This window comes from Agelaius phoeniceus, chromosome 15 (genome assembly GCF_051311805.1).
Source record: "Agelaius phoeniceus isolate bAgePho1 chromosome 15, bAgePho1.hap1, whole genome shotgun sequence".
NCBI lineage: Eukaryota > Metazoa > Chordata > Aves > Passeriformes > Icteridae > Agelaius > Agelaius phoeniceus.
Window position 1 is genome coordinate 16,424,571 of NC_135279.1, and position 17,217 is coordinate 16,441,787.

The window sequence follows — 17,217 nt, forward strand, 5'->3', positions numbered from 1 at the left end:
AGTTTTAGCTGCATCTTTATTTGTACTTGTAATTCAATCCTGTTACAATTAGCTCCCATATTTCAAGAAGCATGCAATTGCTCTCGTCTCACTTGTGTTAAAGAACCTGATAGATTAGTGTGTTCAGGATATGATATTTTTCCCGTTTTCTCTCTGGGGGCCTGTTGTTCAAGATGTTTTTGAACCAAAAGGACAAGAGTAACAATAAGCTCCAGGGTAAAATACAAAAAATATTTTTTAAATTTACATGTATTATAAATTATTATATAGTTTAAATTTACATTAGTAAGTGATGAGTTTCCCGTGCGATTAAAGAACCCCGGCCACAGAATGCCTCTGCCTTCCTCCCGATGGAGATAGCCTGGAGGATGAAAGCAGAGATGGGCTGGAGAAATGCGGAGGCAGGAGATCGGCGCTGGACGAAAAGCGCCATCTCGGTGGCGACCGTGGCCTGTATGGAGCAAGGCAGGGCGGGCAGCGCTGGGCAGCGCTCGGTGCCTGCAGTGCCGGGAGGAGGCTGCGGGCGCCGCTGTTGACCGAGAGGAGCGAGAGGAAGCTCGGAGCGCTACCGGCAGCCCCGCCCGCTGCGGATCGGCTCACTGGGTTGCTCGCTCCGTGTCCGAACGTGCGGTCCCCGATCGTCCCCGCGGTGCTGGTCCATTGTGGAGCCAGGCGGAGGCAGCGGCAGCTGCGCACGGTGCAGGAGCTGCGAGCATTGAGTGGCAGCGGGATTGGATCGGCGGTGCTGCGGTGCCGGCGGTTCCGCGGGCGAGATGTGCGCGGCGGGGAGGCGCTGGGGCCGGCGGCAGCGAGCTCTGCTCTGGGCCGTGCTGCTGGCGGCGTGGGAGGCGGCGTGGGGGCAGCTGCGCTACTCGGTGCCCGAGGAGATGCCCAAGGGCTCGTTCGTGGGCGACGTGGCCAAGGACCTGGGGCTGCAGCTGACGGAGATCCGAGATCGCAGCATCCGCGTTGTCTCCGAAGGTAGGACGCAGTATTTCGCTCTGCACGGGAAGACGGGACATTTAGTGACGGCGGAGAGGATCGACAGAGAGCAGCTGTGCGAGAGTGTGCAGCAATGCGTGCTGCGCTGTGAGCTGATAGTGGAGGGACAGATGCAGGTTTTCCGAATCGAAGTGGAAATCACAGACATTAACGACAACGCACCCAGCTTTCGACAGGGAGAAAAAGAATTGAGAGTGAGCGAGACAACAGCCCCGGGGTCTCGGTTTCCCCTTGCGGAGGCTCATGACCCGGACTCGGGTCGAAATTCCCTGCAGAGCTACGAGCTGAGCGGTGACGAGCACTTCTCACTGGCCGTGCAGGCGGGCCCCGGCGGCGATCAGCGTCCCGAGCTGGTGCTGGCCAAGGCGCTGGACCGGGAGGAGGCGGCGTTTCACGAGCTGGTGCTGCGGGCGAGCGACGGCGGCGATCCGGCACGGACGGGCACGGCTCGGATCCGCGTGACCGTGGTGGATGTGAACGACAACGCGCCCGTGTTCAGCCAGGCGGAGTACACGGTGCGTGTGCCCGAGGACGTGCCCGTGGGCTCTGTACTAGTCACCGTCACGGCCACTGACGCCGACGACGCGTTGTACGGACACGTGAAATACTCAATTGAAAAAATTACAGAGAAAGCTTTGCAGATTTTTGAGCTGGACGCCGACACGGGAGCAGTCACCCTGTTACAGAGCCTGGACTTCGAGGAAGGCGACTCCTACGAACTAGAGGTTCAGGCACATGACGGAGGAGGCCTGTTTGACACAGCAAAAGTCGTGATCGCTGTGACAGACGTCAACGACAATGTGCCAGAGATTTCGATGAGGTCGGCACTGAGAGAGATATCGGAAGACGCTCCATCGGGAACTGTGGTGGCCCTGCTGCACGTGAAGGACCGGGACTCGGGGGCCAACGGCGAGGTGCGTTGCTCACTCGCCGAGGGCGTCCCGTTTCGACTGGAGAAATCTTTTGACGACTACTACAGCGTGGTGACAGCGAGAGAGCTGGACCGGGAGCAGGTGTCGGAGTACAACGTGACGGTGCGGGCGGCCGACGGCGGGTCGCCGGCGCTGCAGAGCAGCGCGGTGCTGGCGCTGCGGGTGCTGGACGTGAACGACAACGCGCCGGTGTTCTTGGAGGAGCGCTACAGCGCGCGGCTGGCGGAGAACAACGCGGCGGGCGCGCTGGTGCTGACGGTGCGCGCCACGGACGCGGACTGGGGGCAGAACGCGCGCGTGCGCTACCGGCTGGCGGAGGGGCGGGTGCGGGGCGCGCCGCTGTCGTCGTACGTGTCGGTGCAGGCGGAGACGGGCGCGCTGTACGCGCTGCGCTCCTTGGACTACGAGCAGCTGCGCGAGCTGCAGCTGTGCGTGCGGGCGGAGGACGGCGGCGCGCCGGCGCTGAGCAGCAACGTGTCGGTGCGGCTGCTGATCGTGGACGAGAACGACAACGCGCCGCAGGTGCTGTACCCGGCGCCGGCCGCAGCGGCGGGCTCGGGCGCTGCTGCGGCGTGGTCGGGCGTGGAGCTGGCGCCGCGCTGGGCCGAGGCCGGCGCGCTGGTGGCCAAGGTGGTGGCGGTGGACGCGGACGCGGGGCAGAACGCGTGGCTGTCCTACGAGCTGGCCAAGGCCACGGAGCCGGGGCTGTTCCGCGTGGGGCTGCACAGCGGCGAGGTGCGCACGGCGCGCTCGCCGCTGGCCCGCGACGCGGCGCGCCACGTGCTGCTGGTGCTGGTGCGGGACCACGGGCGGCCGGCGCTGTCGGCCACGGCCACGCTGAGCGTGGTGCTGGCCGAGAGCGTGGCCGAGCTGCTGGCCGAGCTGGGCAGCGCGGCCCACGAGGCGGCGGCGCCGGGCGAGCCGGCCGCCAGCCTGACGCGCTGGCTCGTGCTGGCCGTGGCCGCCGTCTCGTGCCTCTTCGTGGCCTTCCTGCTGCTGCTGCTGGCGCTGCGCCTGCGCCGCTGCCACCGCCAGCAGCTGCTGCCGCCGGACAGCGGCGCCTTGCGCGGCGTGCCCGTCTCGCACTTCGTGGGCATCGACGGCGTGCGCGCCTTCCTGCAGTCCTACTCGCACGACGTGTCGCTCACGGCCGACTCGCGCAAGAGCCACCTGCGCTTCTCGGCCGCCAGCTGCTGCGACACCCTCCCGGCCCGGCCGCCGCCCGACGAGCCCGCGCCGCTGCTCGGGGACGGGGACCCGGCCGGCGCCCTCCCCGCGGATTCTGCCTCCCTCCCGGTGAGTTTCTCCGGTCACATTTTCTCCATGACGCTTTCTTGTGATGCAGCCCTGCCCTTTCCCCGCCGTGTTCTTTGGCTTGCCTAGGAAACTTTGTCTAGAAGCATGGTAAAGTTTCTTCCGATGAAGTTTTGACGGCTGGGGTCCATTGGTGTCCGTATGTAAACATGGGGTGGATCCTCAGCCTTCCAGTATGTGAAGAAGGAAGGAGGGAAAAGGCTGCTCCTGGCAGGCTGTTGTTTATGTCGAATGTTAGGGTATTGATTACTTTCCCCTATATCAGCTGTGCTGTGTAGAATCTGTGTTCCTGATAGCTTTTGCTCTCCTGAAGGGATGGATCTCCTTACTAAGAAATTCAGCTTTTTTGGAGGTTCACGTGTCTTCCCAATAGCACACTTGCATGATTATTTTGAATGTGTCTTGAACACAAGGCTGATGGCTTTGTGTGGGAATTTCTGCACGTTCTTCTCGGCCTTTCTTGTTCTCCATGATACATAGTGAAGGTCAGCAGGAATTGTTTGTGTCATTCGTGCTTTGGTCTTTTTTTGTGAAGAGGGGATTGGAGCAGGCTACAAGTGGTCCTTGGTGCTGTCTGTCTAGCTGCTTTGAAGACGAAAGATCATCTTGAAGTTGTGTCTCTTTGAAAAACCTGTGTGTGGCTGCATATGGAGCATGAAATGCAGGAGGAAATGGCAGAACTGCTTTGTTTTGTCTTGTTTTTCCAGGTAGGGCTATGTCAGATGGAGCTGGATGAGCTTTGGTTATAAAATATTTAGCATGGCAAGAGAATTGCCTGGATGGGAAGGAGAGATTCAAGGTGCAGTGGGAGATGCAAGGTGGGCATAATTCCCTGTGAGCAGATATTCACTGCCTCAGTGTCTCTTGGAAGACTGCTTGGCTTTTCCTTTGAGACCTATGAAGTCTCTTCCCAGAACTGCAGTGAGCAGCAAATGTAGCTTGCACAGCACAGAGATGTACAGAGAGCTGTGTGCAATTGGTGCTGGGAAGAGCAATGGTCTGGGGAACTGGGCCTCCACTGTCCCATGTTTGTAAGGTATATGGGTGAAAGGACACCATGGATGGTGAAGGGTTGGAAATCTGAGTGCTGTGAGCTGTGTGTGAATGTCTGCTGAAAGACTCAAGGGAACGTTTTCCTCTATTCCATGTCCACTTCCTATCTCTAGGATGAAGTAATGGGAGGTTTTTCTTCCCCAAATAATTGTCTAGAATATTTGTATTCCAAGTACATAGAGAACCCTGGCAGGTTTTTATTCAGTATTTTCACATCATCATAATTTTGTCACTTCAAAGCTTAATTTTGTACTTATGACATATGGGGTATGGGAATTGCAAGCTGTGTATTCAGTGCCAATAAACAACGTCATCAATCATCTACTCTGAGTTGTATAATGCAGAAAAATATTGCGAGCCCTTCAATTCTGCAGGTGTTAACATTCTGTTTCATTCTTGTGATGATCTGAAGACGATTCTTTCATGGTTATAGGTGAAAAGGGAGGGACTTCCTTAGAGATGTTTCTTGAAATTGTCTCTTTAATAAATGCCTTTTCTTGTGCCATGTCTGGGATGTGAAGTCAAATATTATCCATTTTAAGGAGATACTGTTTGATCAACGTTTGTCTTGGTGGTGTCTCTCTAAATTCTTAAGGTCTCTGCTAACTATGGGTGCTGTGACGGGTTTATTAGGGAGTGTTGGGTGTTTGGTTTGTGAAGAGGTCCTGTGAAGACATGGCAGGTGTTTTGTGGATCCCCAGGGCTATTGCTGGCCTTCTGAAAATGAGTCAGGAGGAGTCTTAATGATTTCCAATTGTATGGTTTTCACTGAAATGACCCAGTTTGGGTTCCATATCCCTTTGCATCAAGAGTGGTAGTCACACATGCTTTGAGGAGTCCATGTGCTGAAGAATGGTGATGTTGCCTTTGAGGTGATACTTGGATGTGTGGGTCTTTGACAGAGCTGGAAAGAATTTGTGGCCTGTATGACATTTCCCACTTGTTGAAGTAATATGGAGGAGCAAAATAATGTTAGTTGTGATATTTGGGCTCTGAGAAGCTGTGCACACTTTTCTTCTAATGATGTCTGTATGGAAAATTTGCTGTCATGTTATGTTTGGCCAAAGAGAAGAAGTCTGTGTGTGCAGAGACAGGGCTGGTGCTGGAGTTCAGTGTGATACCGTTCAAAATGAATGAATGAATTGTGTCCAGCTCTGTTTGTCCTGGTATTTAGATGAGGCCCCTAGCTGTGGTTCCAAGCTTTTCCTTTCTCTTTGTGTCCAAGGCAATGACAGTGTGGGGCCTGTGGAGTGACTCCTGTGTGAGGCCCCTGTGTATTGGTTCCAGTCCAGTTTCCTGGGTTGTGTATATACTGCAGTTGAGCCAATCTGCAATGTGAGGCCATGATTGGTGCTCTTCTGGTGTTTCCCATTCTTAACTGGGTTGATTAAGGTTTCTTTGGATAATTGGGTTGGGTTGTTTTTCTGTTGGATTGCTTGTATTTTTGTGAAGGAGTAAAGTTGATCCTCACTGAGCCTGGCAATTCCTGCAACTCCAAAACAATTATCCAGTAGGGAGAGTATCTCTCATCCATCCCTTGAAGCTGTACTTGTAATCATCTTATCCTAGACACACAGAATCATAGAAAGGTTTGTGTTTCAAAGGACCTTAAAGATCCTCTCATTCACCCTCCTCTGCCATGGGCAGGAACATCTTCCACCAGAGCAGGTGGCTCAGAGCCCCAGCCAGCCTGACCTTGAATATTTCATTCAAGAAATACAACTTCATGAATGGATGTTTCCCCAAGCTGTTGCTTTCTCTGGGGCCAAGGTGGATCCAAAATATTGGTTTGCATTGATGGTGAAAGCAAAGGCTGTGAATGCAGAGTGAGGAGGGTGAGAGCTCAGTTCTGTGCCAGGCAGATGGGGGACTCAGTGTGGGTTTGGCAGAGAAATGGTTTGATTTCATGCTTGGTGCCAAAGGCAGGGCCCTTGCTGTTCTGATCCTGGTGTCTCTGTCATGAAAGATAATTACAGTCTTCTAACAATAACATTTTGCACAGTAACTGTTCATGTAGAACCATGATTGTTGGCTGGAAGAGGCAATTAATCCTGTGTGAAACCTCCATTATCTGTATCTCTAGGCCACATTGTGATATAGAGTTTCTTCAGAATTATAATTACACTTTCATTCATGCCTTTGTTTCCAGGAAGGTTGCAGCTCATTTCCCCAGTTCTGGTCATTACTTTGAAATATGAAACAGTGACTGATGTTTTTCAGGATGTCCTTTTTTCAGCCACTTAGAACTAAAGAGTGTGTGTGGGGAATAGGAAGCAGAAGCAATAAGAGAATCTGTTGTGATTTGTAGAAGATTTACCTTGAGAAAGAGGCCAATGAGAAGTTGTTTAAAATGGTGGTTTCCTACCTGTGCCAGGTGAGCAGGCCATGCAATAGAAAGAGTGGGTGAGGAGAGGACTCATTCTTCAAACGAACCCCCCTATCCTGCTGTGCTGTGTGAGTCTTGAGAGCCACACTTGCCCCTTGAGACCTCAGTAACTTCCAGGTGCTCTCAGGTGTGAATTTTAAAGCCTGCAAACAAGGCCTGGAAGACTTCACAGTGAGCATCAATGACTACTTGTTATTCAATAGTGCTTCCTATCCTTATCTGATTCATGTTTTGGGGTTTTCTGCAGGTCTTCTTGTTGCTGTTGTTGTTGTTTTTTGTAGAGTTTTTTTTTTGTTTCATTTTGTTTTCCCTTGATTTACTCCGTGTGTGGCTAGACTTTCTATTATCAACAATCCATCTGTTTTGAGCAATGTATGGTGTGTTAATGTCCCCTGCTCTTGTTGCAGTGGGAGTGGAAGGCAGGAGATATGAGAGTGACTTTGTGTTCTGTTCCTGTTGGGAGAAATAGATGTAAATATGACTTTAGTAGACTTTGCCTCTCTGTGGAACAGAGCATGTGATAAAGATGGGCAGGAGATTCTCCCTAAGCCAATGGTGTGATGAGCCATTCTCAGCTGGATGACTGCTGATCTTTTAGTATGATTATCATTTATGTGCTCTAGAATCCTTCAGTTCCTTATCATAATGGTGGTGAGCAGACAATTGTAGCTCCCTTCTGGGTGTGGCTGCGGTGCATTATCATCTCATGAGAGATTTGAGCAGTGAGGAGATGGCCACAAGCAAAACCCCACAGTGGCCTGGTGTGGATCTCCAGGGATGGGCTGGAGAAGTGGCCCCGTGCAGCCATCATGGAATGGATCAAAGTGCAAGGTCCTGCAGCTGGGATGGAGCAATCCCCAGTTGAAAGAGAGAGTGGGGGATAGGGAAGAGCTTTGCAGAGAAGTGCTTTGGGTTATTGGTGGGTGTTGAGGTGGGACATGAGCTGCCCATGGGCACCTGCTGCTGGAATTGTGTCCTGCACTGCATGACAAGCTCTCTGCCTGGCAGGTCGAGCGAGGTCCTTCACTCCCTCTGAACTCTTTTTGTGAGAGCATGGACTGCATGCAGATCTTGGGCCAATATCTCACTGGACATGCCAGAGTTCCCAGAAGGATGATGGAGGTGGCCTGAGAGTTGGAACATTTCTTTTATGATGAAGAACTGCAGTAGTTTGTGTCTTCCAACACAGAGAAATGATAGGTCTGTGTTGACTTTTGAATTTTTTTATAAACCGTTGTTAGGAAAGATGGGGCAAGCGCTTTTTATGAGGTCTAGGGTTCATTGTATACCATGTTGTTGTTTTCCACTAAAAGAAAGGTGTTTTTGATTAGGAGAAAGCTTTTCAGTGTGAGTTGTGTCAAAAAGGAAGATATTGCCCCGAGAAATTTTGGATGTGCCTCCAACATCCAAGTCTATCAAAAAGTGTTCCAGCTGGTGTCTGAGCTGTGGATTATATGGCCTTTAGAGAAAAGTATAAATTGGAAACTGAAAATATTGATTGCTTGCCTATCAAGGGGGCTCAGAGTTGCTTTACACTTTCTGTTGTCAGGCACTCAGATGTTGAGATGCAGATGAAGCAAGTTTTATGAATCAGAAAGAAAAGAGTAAATGTTATTCTCCTACCTTGTCATAGGGGATGCTTATTTTACTTTAGGCGGATCTATATCTCCAACTAATTGATCCCAGACAGTAAAAGAAGAATTCAAGACAAGTTTGAAAAAGCTCTGGAAGTCTCCCTATATTATAGGTTAATGCTGGTATAAATGAAACGTGATTCTATTACGAGAAGCTGAATTCCATTCTTTACTGCCCTGCAATGAATGTTTCTTTCTGACTGTAGAATGTGACTGAAAAGAATACCCTGAAAGCACCGGCCAGCACATGTCAGATAGAAAGGGCTTGGAGTGGAATTAAGCCAGAGCTGCTGCTGTGGGTGTTTGCAGTCGGGGAGAGCCCCCGGGGCCGGTGCAGGCGCTGAGCCCCGGCCAAAGCCGGGCCCCGTTGAGCGCGGGCATGCGGCGGCTGCGGTGTCGCGGCGGCGCCTCCGGGTGTCGCTGTTGTCCGGCGCCGAGCGGCGCTGGAGCCGCCGCCGCCGCCGCCGCAGCGTCCTGCCCCCGCAGGCTGCTCGCTCGGCCGGCGCCGGCCACAGCGGCAGCGGCACCGCCAGCAGCAGCAGCGGCGGCGGCGAGAGGCGGCGAGAGGCGGCGCGGCGAGCTGGGTGTGTTTGAGCGGTGTCCGCTTTGGGCGGCGAGAGCGGCTGGAAGGGAGGCAGGGCAGCGGCAGTCGGCAGGAGCGCGGCGAGCGCAGTGGGCAGAGAATGGCGGTGAGGCAGAGGCGGCAGAGGCGCGGGCCGGGCGGCGGGCGAGCGCTGCTGGCCGCGCTGCTGCTGCTGCTGCTGTGCGTGTGGTGCCGGGCGGCGGCCGAGCGGCTCCGCTACGCCATCCCCGAGGAGCTGGGCAGAGGCTCGCTCGTGGGGCCGCTGGCGCGGGACCTGGGGCTCAGCGCGGACGAGCTGCCGGCGCGCAAGCTGCAGGTGGCGTCTGCCGGCAAGAAGCAGCTGAAATACTTCACTGTGAATGAGGAGAACGGGAACCTGTATGTGAACGAGAGGCTGGACCGGGAGGAGATGTGCGGCGAGTCGGCGACCTGCTCCGTCAGCTTCGAGGTGCTGGTGCACAACCCACTGAACATTTTCCACGTCGAAGTAGCGATCGAGGATGTGAATGACAATTCCCCGACCTTCAGCAAGGCTGTTCTGGATCTCGAAATTGATGAATGGACTCTTGCCGGTGCTAGTTTTCCTTTGGAGACGGCTCGAGATGCGGACGCAGGAAGTAACTCCCAGATGACTTACCAGCTCACCAGCAACCCGTCCTTCTCTCTAGCCTTAAAGGAGAGCCCCGACGGAAGCACGCAGCCAGAATTGGTGCTGGAGAGAGCGTTGGACCGGGAGAAGCAGAGCTCTTTTGATCTCGTGTTGATGGCGGTCGATGGCGGGGACCCCGCGAGGTCTGGGACTGTCCAAGTTCTTATCAACGTGACAGACGCCAACGACAACCCGCCCGTATTTAGCAAAAGCCTCTACGAAGCGGGAGTGTCAGAGAATTTGCCAGCGGGGTCACTGGTACTTCAGGTACAGGCGCCGGATGCAGACGCGGGCACCAACGGGCAGGTGTCCTACTCGTTTGCCAACGTCCCTGACGCTATCCGTGCACTGTTTGCTGTCGATAGGGAAACTGGGGAGGTCAGGACGGCGGGTGCCCTCGATTTCGAGGAGAAGAGTAAATACACATTCGGCCTGCAGGCGAGGGATGGTGGGGGTTTGGTATCACACTGCAAGGTGCAAATAGACGTCATAGACGAGAACGACAACGCACCCGAGATCACGATTCTGTCACTGTCGAGCCCAGTGCCTGAAGACTCGCCAGTCGGCACGGTGGTAGCCCTGCTGAATGTAAACGACCCAGACTCCGGCGAGAACGGTGAGGTGTCGTGCTCGCTGTCGGGAGAGGCGCCGCTGTCGATCGTGGCGTCGTCGGGCGGCTCGTACAAGGTGGTGACATCGGGCGCGCTGGACCGCGAGCAGGCGTCGGAGCAGCGCGTGACGGTGGTGGCCCGGGACCGGGGCAGGCCGGCGCTGTGGAGCAGCAGGGAGCTGGTGCTGGAGGTGTCGGACGTGAACGACAACGCGCCGGTGTTCGAGGAGGCGGCGTACAGCGCGTACGTGGCGGAGAACAACGCGGCGGGCGCGCTGGTGCTGCGCGTGCAGGCGCGGGACGCGGACGCGGGCGCCAACGGGCGCGTGAGCTACTGGCTGGCGGGCGGCAGCGCGGGCGCGGCGGGCGCGGCGCCGCTGGTGTCGGTGGAGGCGCGGAGCGGCGCGCTGTACGCGCAGCGCTCCTTGGACTACGAGCAGTGCCGCGAGTTCACGGTGGCCGTGCGGGCGCAGGACGGCGGCTCGCCGGCGCGCAGCTCCACGGCCACGGTGCGCGTCTTCGTGCTGGACCGCAACGACAACGCGCCCAGGGTGCTCTGGCCCGCGGCGGCGGCGGCGGCGGCGGGAGAGGGTCCGGGAGGGGCGGCGGCGGCGGCGCCTTTCGAGGTGGTTCCGCGCTCGGCCGAGGCCGGCTACCTGGTGGCCAAGGTGGTGGCGGTGGACGCGGACGCGGGGCGCAACGCGTGGCTGTCCTACGAGCTGGTGCAGGCGTCGGAGCCGGCGCTGTTCCGCGTGGGGCTGCACAGCGGCGAGGTGCGCACGGCGCGCGCCGTGGGCGAGCGGGACGCGGCCAAGCAGCGGCTGGTGGCCGTGGTGAAGGACCACGGGCAGCCGGCGCTGTCGGCCACGGCCACGCTGCACGTGGTGCTGGCCGAGAGCTTGCAGGAGGCGCTGCCGGAGCTGAGCGAGCGGCCGGCGGGCGCCGAGGCGGCGGCGGCGGCGGCGGCCGAGCTGCAGTTCTACCTGGTGCTGGCGCTGGCGCTGCTCTCGGCGCTCTTGGTGCTGAGCGTGGCGCTGGCCGTGCTGGCGCGGCTGCGCCGGGCCGGGCCGCCCGCCGTGCTGCGCTGCCTGGGCGCGCAGCGCTTCTCGCTGGCCGGCGCCGCCTTCCCGGCCGACTTCTGCGAGGGCACCTTGCCCTACTCCTACAACCTGTGCGTGCCGCCGCCCGCCCGCGCCCTGCCCGAGGCCGCTTGGCCGCCGCCGCCGGTGCCCATCCTGTCGGCGGAGGAGCTTCTGGGCGGCGATTCCTGCGGGAAGCCGAGCCCGAACTGTGATCTCATCGAGGGAGAGCCGCCTGCCAATCCTGATGCACCGCAGGTCTGTAAAGCCTGAGCTTCTTCTGTTTTTAAAAGTTCCCGAAACGTCTTTTTTTTTTTTCCCCACGTGTTTTTTGGCTGGTGTCAGTGGGGATTCGTCATCTGTATCCTCCCGTAGCAGCGGAAGTTTTTCTTTTTTTTCTCGGTAACAGCTTCAGCTGACAGGTTTCGATGATAGCTCTCCTTTCGGCTAGTAGCGGTGTTTCTCAGTGTTTCCCCTTTTTTTCCCGGAGCTGTGTTTATGTGAGTTGCACAGTCCTGTCTCCGTGACGGACTGAGTGAAGAAATTGGCTATCCCCGTTCATGGCGAGCAGGCAGCTCTTGGTTCTTCCTTGGTCACAGGTTCAGCTTTAGGCTCGAGGTTTTGTCTTTAACACTTGAGATCCATAAATTAGAATCTATTAGCAACACTGAAAGCAGATTCGTATTCTATGGAACGAGAATGGCTGATTCTGCACGACGGGGTTGAGGATAAAAAAAAGAGAGCACCGATATCTGGTGCTGGAGATATTTCTTTCCTGACTGATTTGTTCACAAAAGGGGTGCTTGGAACTCGTGTATAGCTTGACCCAAACCCGTTCATTATTTTTTTTTCCCGGTTAGATTTAGAAAGGAAAGGAACGTGGAAAGTTCCTTTCACTCTTTTTTCTGAGTGAAGGTAGAGATTGTCGCTCGTTTTGGCAGGAATGCAGTAGTGAGGCTAGATGGCTTCGTTTATGGGTCCTGGCTGGCAGTTCGCTCTGCTTTGCTCTTCATGATCTTTATTTCGTACACTGGTGAGAGTGCTGAAAGATTTCTGTTTCAGAGATTGTTATTTTTCTATCTCACAACGATGTTGGGGGTGTTAGCAGATCTCAAATATCTCGAGAACAGCAAAACTTTGCAATTCTGTTTATTAGGATAAACATCTGAGATATTAAGGGATCCCATATCAGGGAGATTGGCCAGAGGAGGGTTTAGACACTTGAATCAAGCCCATTTGATTAGTGGTCAGCAGTTTCAAGACTTGTACTTTTGTTCTACGGTTCCATGATTGTTTTCTTGAGCACATCAAGAAAACGTCATTAGGAAATATTTTGATGATTAGTTTACTAACGAGCTTCAGTGCTTCACACATTGATTTAGAAAAAAAAAGGAAAGCTAGAATGACTTGAATAACTGTAAACCTGTATAAACTAAGGAAACACTGGGCATATCTTATGAAAATCAAGTATTTCCAGTCCTGAAAGATTCCCCTGATATTTTCAGCTGCATCTTTATTTGTACTTTTAATTGAATCCTGTAACAATAGGCTCCCTGACTTCAAGAGTATGGAATTGCTCTCGTCCCACTTGTGTTAAAGAACCTGTTACCTGTTTCTTCGGGATGTGGTATTTTCCCGTTTTCTCTCTGCGAGGCTGTTGTTGAAGATGTTTTTGAACAAAAAGGATAATCTTAAAAATAAGCTACAGGGTGAAATACGAAAAATTAGTTTTAATTTACATATGGACATTATTTCCATAATGACATGAATAAATGATGGGTTTCCCGTGCGGTTTAATAACCCCGCCCACGGAATGCCTCTGCCTTCCTCCCGATGGTGATAGCCTGGAAGATGAAAGCAGAGATGGGCTGGAGAAATGCGGAGGCAGGAGATCGGCGCTGGACGAAAAGCGCCATCTCGGTGGCGACCGTGGCCTGTATGGAGCAAGGCAGGGCGGGCAGCGCTGGGCAGCGCTCGGTGCCTGCAGTGCCGGGAGGAGGCTGCGGGCGCCGCTGTTGACCGAGAGGAGCGAGAGGAAGCTCGGAGCGCTACCGGCAGCCCCGCCCGCTGCGGATCGGCTCACTGGGTTGTTCGCTCCGTGTCCGAACGCGCGGTCCCCGATCGTCCCCGCGGTTCTGGTCCATTGTGGAGCCAGGCGGAGGCAGCGTCAGCTGCGCACGGTGCAGGAGGTGCGAGCATTGAGTGGCAGCGGGATTGGATCGGCGGTGCTGCGGTGCCGGCGGTTCCGCGGGCGAGATGTGCGCGGCGGGGAGGCGCTGGGGCCGGCGGCAGCGAGCTCTGCTCTGGGCCGTGCTGCTGGCGGCGTGGGAGGCGGCGTGGGGGCAGCTGCGCTACTCGGTGCCCGAGGAGATGCCCAAGGGCTCGTTCGTGGGCGACGTGGCCAAGGACCTGGGGCTGCAGCTGACGGAGTTTGGAGACCGTGGCATCCGCGTTGTCTCTGAAGGTAGGACGCAGTATTTCGCTCTGCACGGGAAGACGGGACATTTAGTGACGGCGGAGAGGATCGACAGAGAGCAGCTGTGCGAGCGTGTGCAGCAATGCATGCTGCGCTGTGAGCTGATAGTGGAGGGACAGATGCAGGTTTACAGAATCGAAGTGGAAATCACTGATATTAACGACAACGCTCCAAGCTTCAAGGAAAGTGAAGTTGAGGAGAGGATTAGCGAGACGACAGCTCCAGGGTCTCGGTTTCCCCTCGCAAGGGCTCACGATCCAGATTCTGGCTGGAATTCGCTGCAGAGCTACGAGCTGAGCGGTGACGAGCACTTCTCGCTGGCCGTGCAGGCGGGCCCCGGCGGCGATCAGCGTCCCGAGCTGGTGCTGGCCAAGGCGCTGGACCGGGAGGAGGCGGCGTTTCACGAGCTGGTGCTGAGGGCGAGCGACGGCGGCGATCCGGCACGGACGGGCACGGCTCGGATCCGCGTGACCGTGGTGGACGCGAACGACAACGCGCCCGTGTTCAGCCAGGCGGAGTACACGGTGCGTGTGCCCGAGGACGTGCCCGTGGGCTCCACCCTCGTCACTGTCACGGCCACGGACGCCGACGAAGGTCTGTACGGGGAAATTGAATACTCGTTGAAGAAAGAGGCAGACACGGCTGTTTTCCATCTAGACTCTGAGAGTGGAGCTATCACTCTGTTGCAGAGCCTGGACTTCGAGGAAGACGACTCCTACGAACTGGAGTTGCAAGCACGGGACGGAGGACAGCTTTTAGACACTGCCAAAGTCGCGATCAGTGTCACTGACATAAACGATAACGCACCCGAGATTTCTGTGCGGTCAGCGCTACGTGAGATTTCCGAGGACGCTCCTTCGGGGACAGTGGTAGCTCTGCTGCACGTGCAGGACCGAGACTCGGGGGTGAACGGCGAGGTGCGCTGCTCTATCGACAAGGACGTCCCGTTCCGGCTGGAGAAGTCTTTTGAGGATTACTACAGCGTGGTGACGGCGAGAGAGCTGGACCGGGAGCAGGTGTCGGAGTACAACGTGACGGTGCGGGCGGCCGACGGCGGGTCGCCGGCGCTGCAGAGCAGCGCGGTGCTGGCGCTGCGGGTGCTGGACGTGAACGACAACGCGCCGGTGTTCTTGGAGGAGCGCTACAGCGCGCGGCTGGCGGAGAACAACGCGGCGGGCGCGCTGGTGCTGACGGTGCGCGCCACGGACGCGGACTGGGGGCAGAACGCGCGCGTGCGCTACCGGCTGGCGGAGGGGCGGGTGCGGGGCGCGCCGCTGTCGTCGTACGTGTCGGTGCAGGCGGAGACGGGCGCGCTGTACGCGCTGCGCTCCTTGGACTACGAGCAGCTGCGCGAGCTGCAGCTGTGCGTGCGGGCGGAGGACGGCGGCGCGCCGGCGCTGAGCAGCAACGTGTCGGTGCGGCTGCTGATCGTGGACGAGAACGACAACGCGCCGCAGGTGCTGTACCCGGCGCCGGCCGCAGCGGCGGGCTCGGGCGCTGCTGCGGCGTGGTCGGGCGTGGAGCTGGCGCCGCGCTGGGCGGAGGCGGGCGCGCTGGTGGCCAAGGTGGTGGCGGTGGACGCGGACGCGGGGCAGAACGCGTGGCTGTCCTACGAGCTGGCCAAGGCCACGGAGCCGGGGCTGTTCCGCGTGGGGCTGCACAGCGGCGAGGTGCGCACGGCGCGCTCGCCGCTGGCCCGCGACGCGGCGCGCCACGTGCTGCTGGTGCTGGTGCGGGACCACGGGCGGCCGGCGCTGTCGGCCACGGCCACGCTGAGCGTGGTGCTGGCCGAGAGCGTGGCCGAGCTGCTGGCCGAGCTGGGCAGCGCGGCCCACGAGGCGGCGGCGCCGGGCGAGCCGGCCGCCAGCCTGACGCGCTGGCTCGTGCTGGCCGTGGCCGCCGTCTCGTGCCTCTTCGTGGCCTTCCTGCTGCTGCTGCTGGCGCTGCGCCTGCGCCGCTGCCACCGCCAGCAGCTGCTGCCGCCGGACAGCGGCGCCTTGCGCGGCGTGCCCGTCTCGCACTTCGTGGGCATCGACGGCGTGCGCGCCTTCCTGCAGTCCTACTCGCACGACGTGTCGCTCACGGCCGACTCGCGCAAGAGCCACCTGCGCTTCTCGGCCGCCAGCTGCTGCGACACCCTCCCGGCCCGGCCGCCGCCCGACGAGCCCGCGCCGCTGCTCGGGGACGGGGACCCGGCCGGCGCCCTCCCCTCGGACCCCGCCCCTCCCTCGGTGAGTTCCTCTGGTCAGATTTTCTCTGCGACGCTTTCTTGTGATTCAGCCCTGCCCTTTCCCCGCCGTGTTCTCTTGCTTGCCTAGGGGACTTTGTCCAACAGCATGGTAAAGTTTCCTTTGGTGAAGTTTTGAAGACTCGTGCCCATTGTTGTCACTATGTGAACATGGGGTGGGTCCTCCGCCTTCCAGTTCGTGAAGAAGGAAGGAGGGAGAAGGCTGCTGCTGGTAGGCTGTTGATTAGGTCGGAGGTTTGGGTATCGACCAGGTTCCAGGTGTTGTTCCCCTCTCTCAGCTGTACTGTGTAGAATCTGTGTTCCTGATAGTATTGGCTCTTCTGAAGGGATGGATAATGTTATTAAGAAATACAACTTTTTAGCAGGCTCGTGTGTCTTCCCAAGAGCACGTGTGTTTTAAGAGTTAGAATGTGTCTTGAACAAAATGCTGATGGCTTCATGTGGAACCTCTCTGTATGTTGTTATCAGCCTTTATCGATCTCCATGATACATAGTGAAGGTCAGCCGGAAAAGTGTTTGCATCATCCATGCTTTGTTCTTTGTCCCCAAGAGAGGATTGGACCAGGCAACAAGAGGTCCTTGGTGATGCCTGTCTACCTGCTTTGAAGATGAAGAATCCTCTTGAAGTTGTGATTCTTTGAAAAGTCTGTGGGTGGCTGCATGTCGAGGAGGAAATGCAGGAGGAAATGACAGAACTGCTTTGGTTGTTTTCTTGTTTTTTAAGGTAGAGCTCTGTCAAATGGAGCTGGATGACCCTTACCTATAAAATATTTAGTATGGCAAGAGAATTGCCTGGATGGGAAGGAGAGATTCAAGGTGCAGTGGGAGATGCAAGGTGGGCATAATTCCCTGTGAGCAGATATTCACTGCCTCAGTGTCTCTTGGAAGACTGTTTGGCTTTTCCTTTGAGACCTATGAAATCTCTTCCCAGAACTGCATTGAGCAGCAAATGTAGCTTGCACAGCACAGAGATGTACAGAGAGCTGTGTGCAATTGGTGCTGGGAAGAGCAATGGTCTGGGGAACTGGGCCTCCACTGTCCCATGTTTGTAAGGTATATGGGTGAAAGGACACCATGGATGGTGTGAAGGGTTGGGAATCTGAGTGCTGTGAGCTGTGTGTGAATGTCTGCTGAAAGACTCAAGGGAACGTTTTCCTCCGTTTCCTGTCCATGTTCTATCTCTAGCATGAAGGAATGTGGAGTTCTTTGCTGCAAAGTAATTGTTTAGAAGATCTGTATTCCAGCTGCATG

General features: G+C 56.4%; 1 protein-coding gene and 2 pseudogenes across 10 annotated transcripts in view; all 3 read left to right on the forward strand.

Annotated features, from left to right (window-relative positions):
* The window catches only part of LOC129126975 (protocadherin gamma-C5-like), a 224,788-nt gene that overhangs the window by 124,289 nt on the left and 83,282 nt on the right, over positions 1-17,217 (forward strand). The window contains exon 1 of one of the 10 annotated variants that reach the window (XM_077186317.1): positions 8,770-11,500. The exons of the other annotated variants lie outside the window; for them this stretch is intronic. Within the exon in view, the coding sequence (XP_077042432.1) occupies positions 9,005-11,500 (2,496 nt within the window). The 5' untranslated portion in view covers positions 8,770-9,004. Of the gene's footprint in view, positions 1-8,769; positions 11,501-17,217 lie in introns of those variants that run through there. 10 annotated transcript variants of the gene reach the window in all.
* Positions 312-8,915, forward strand: LOC129126923 (protocadherin gamma-A10 pseudogene; annotated as a pseudogene).
* LOC143691890 (protocadherin gamma-A10 pseudogene) lies at positions 13,105-16,709 on the forward strand (annotated as a pseudogene).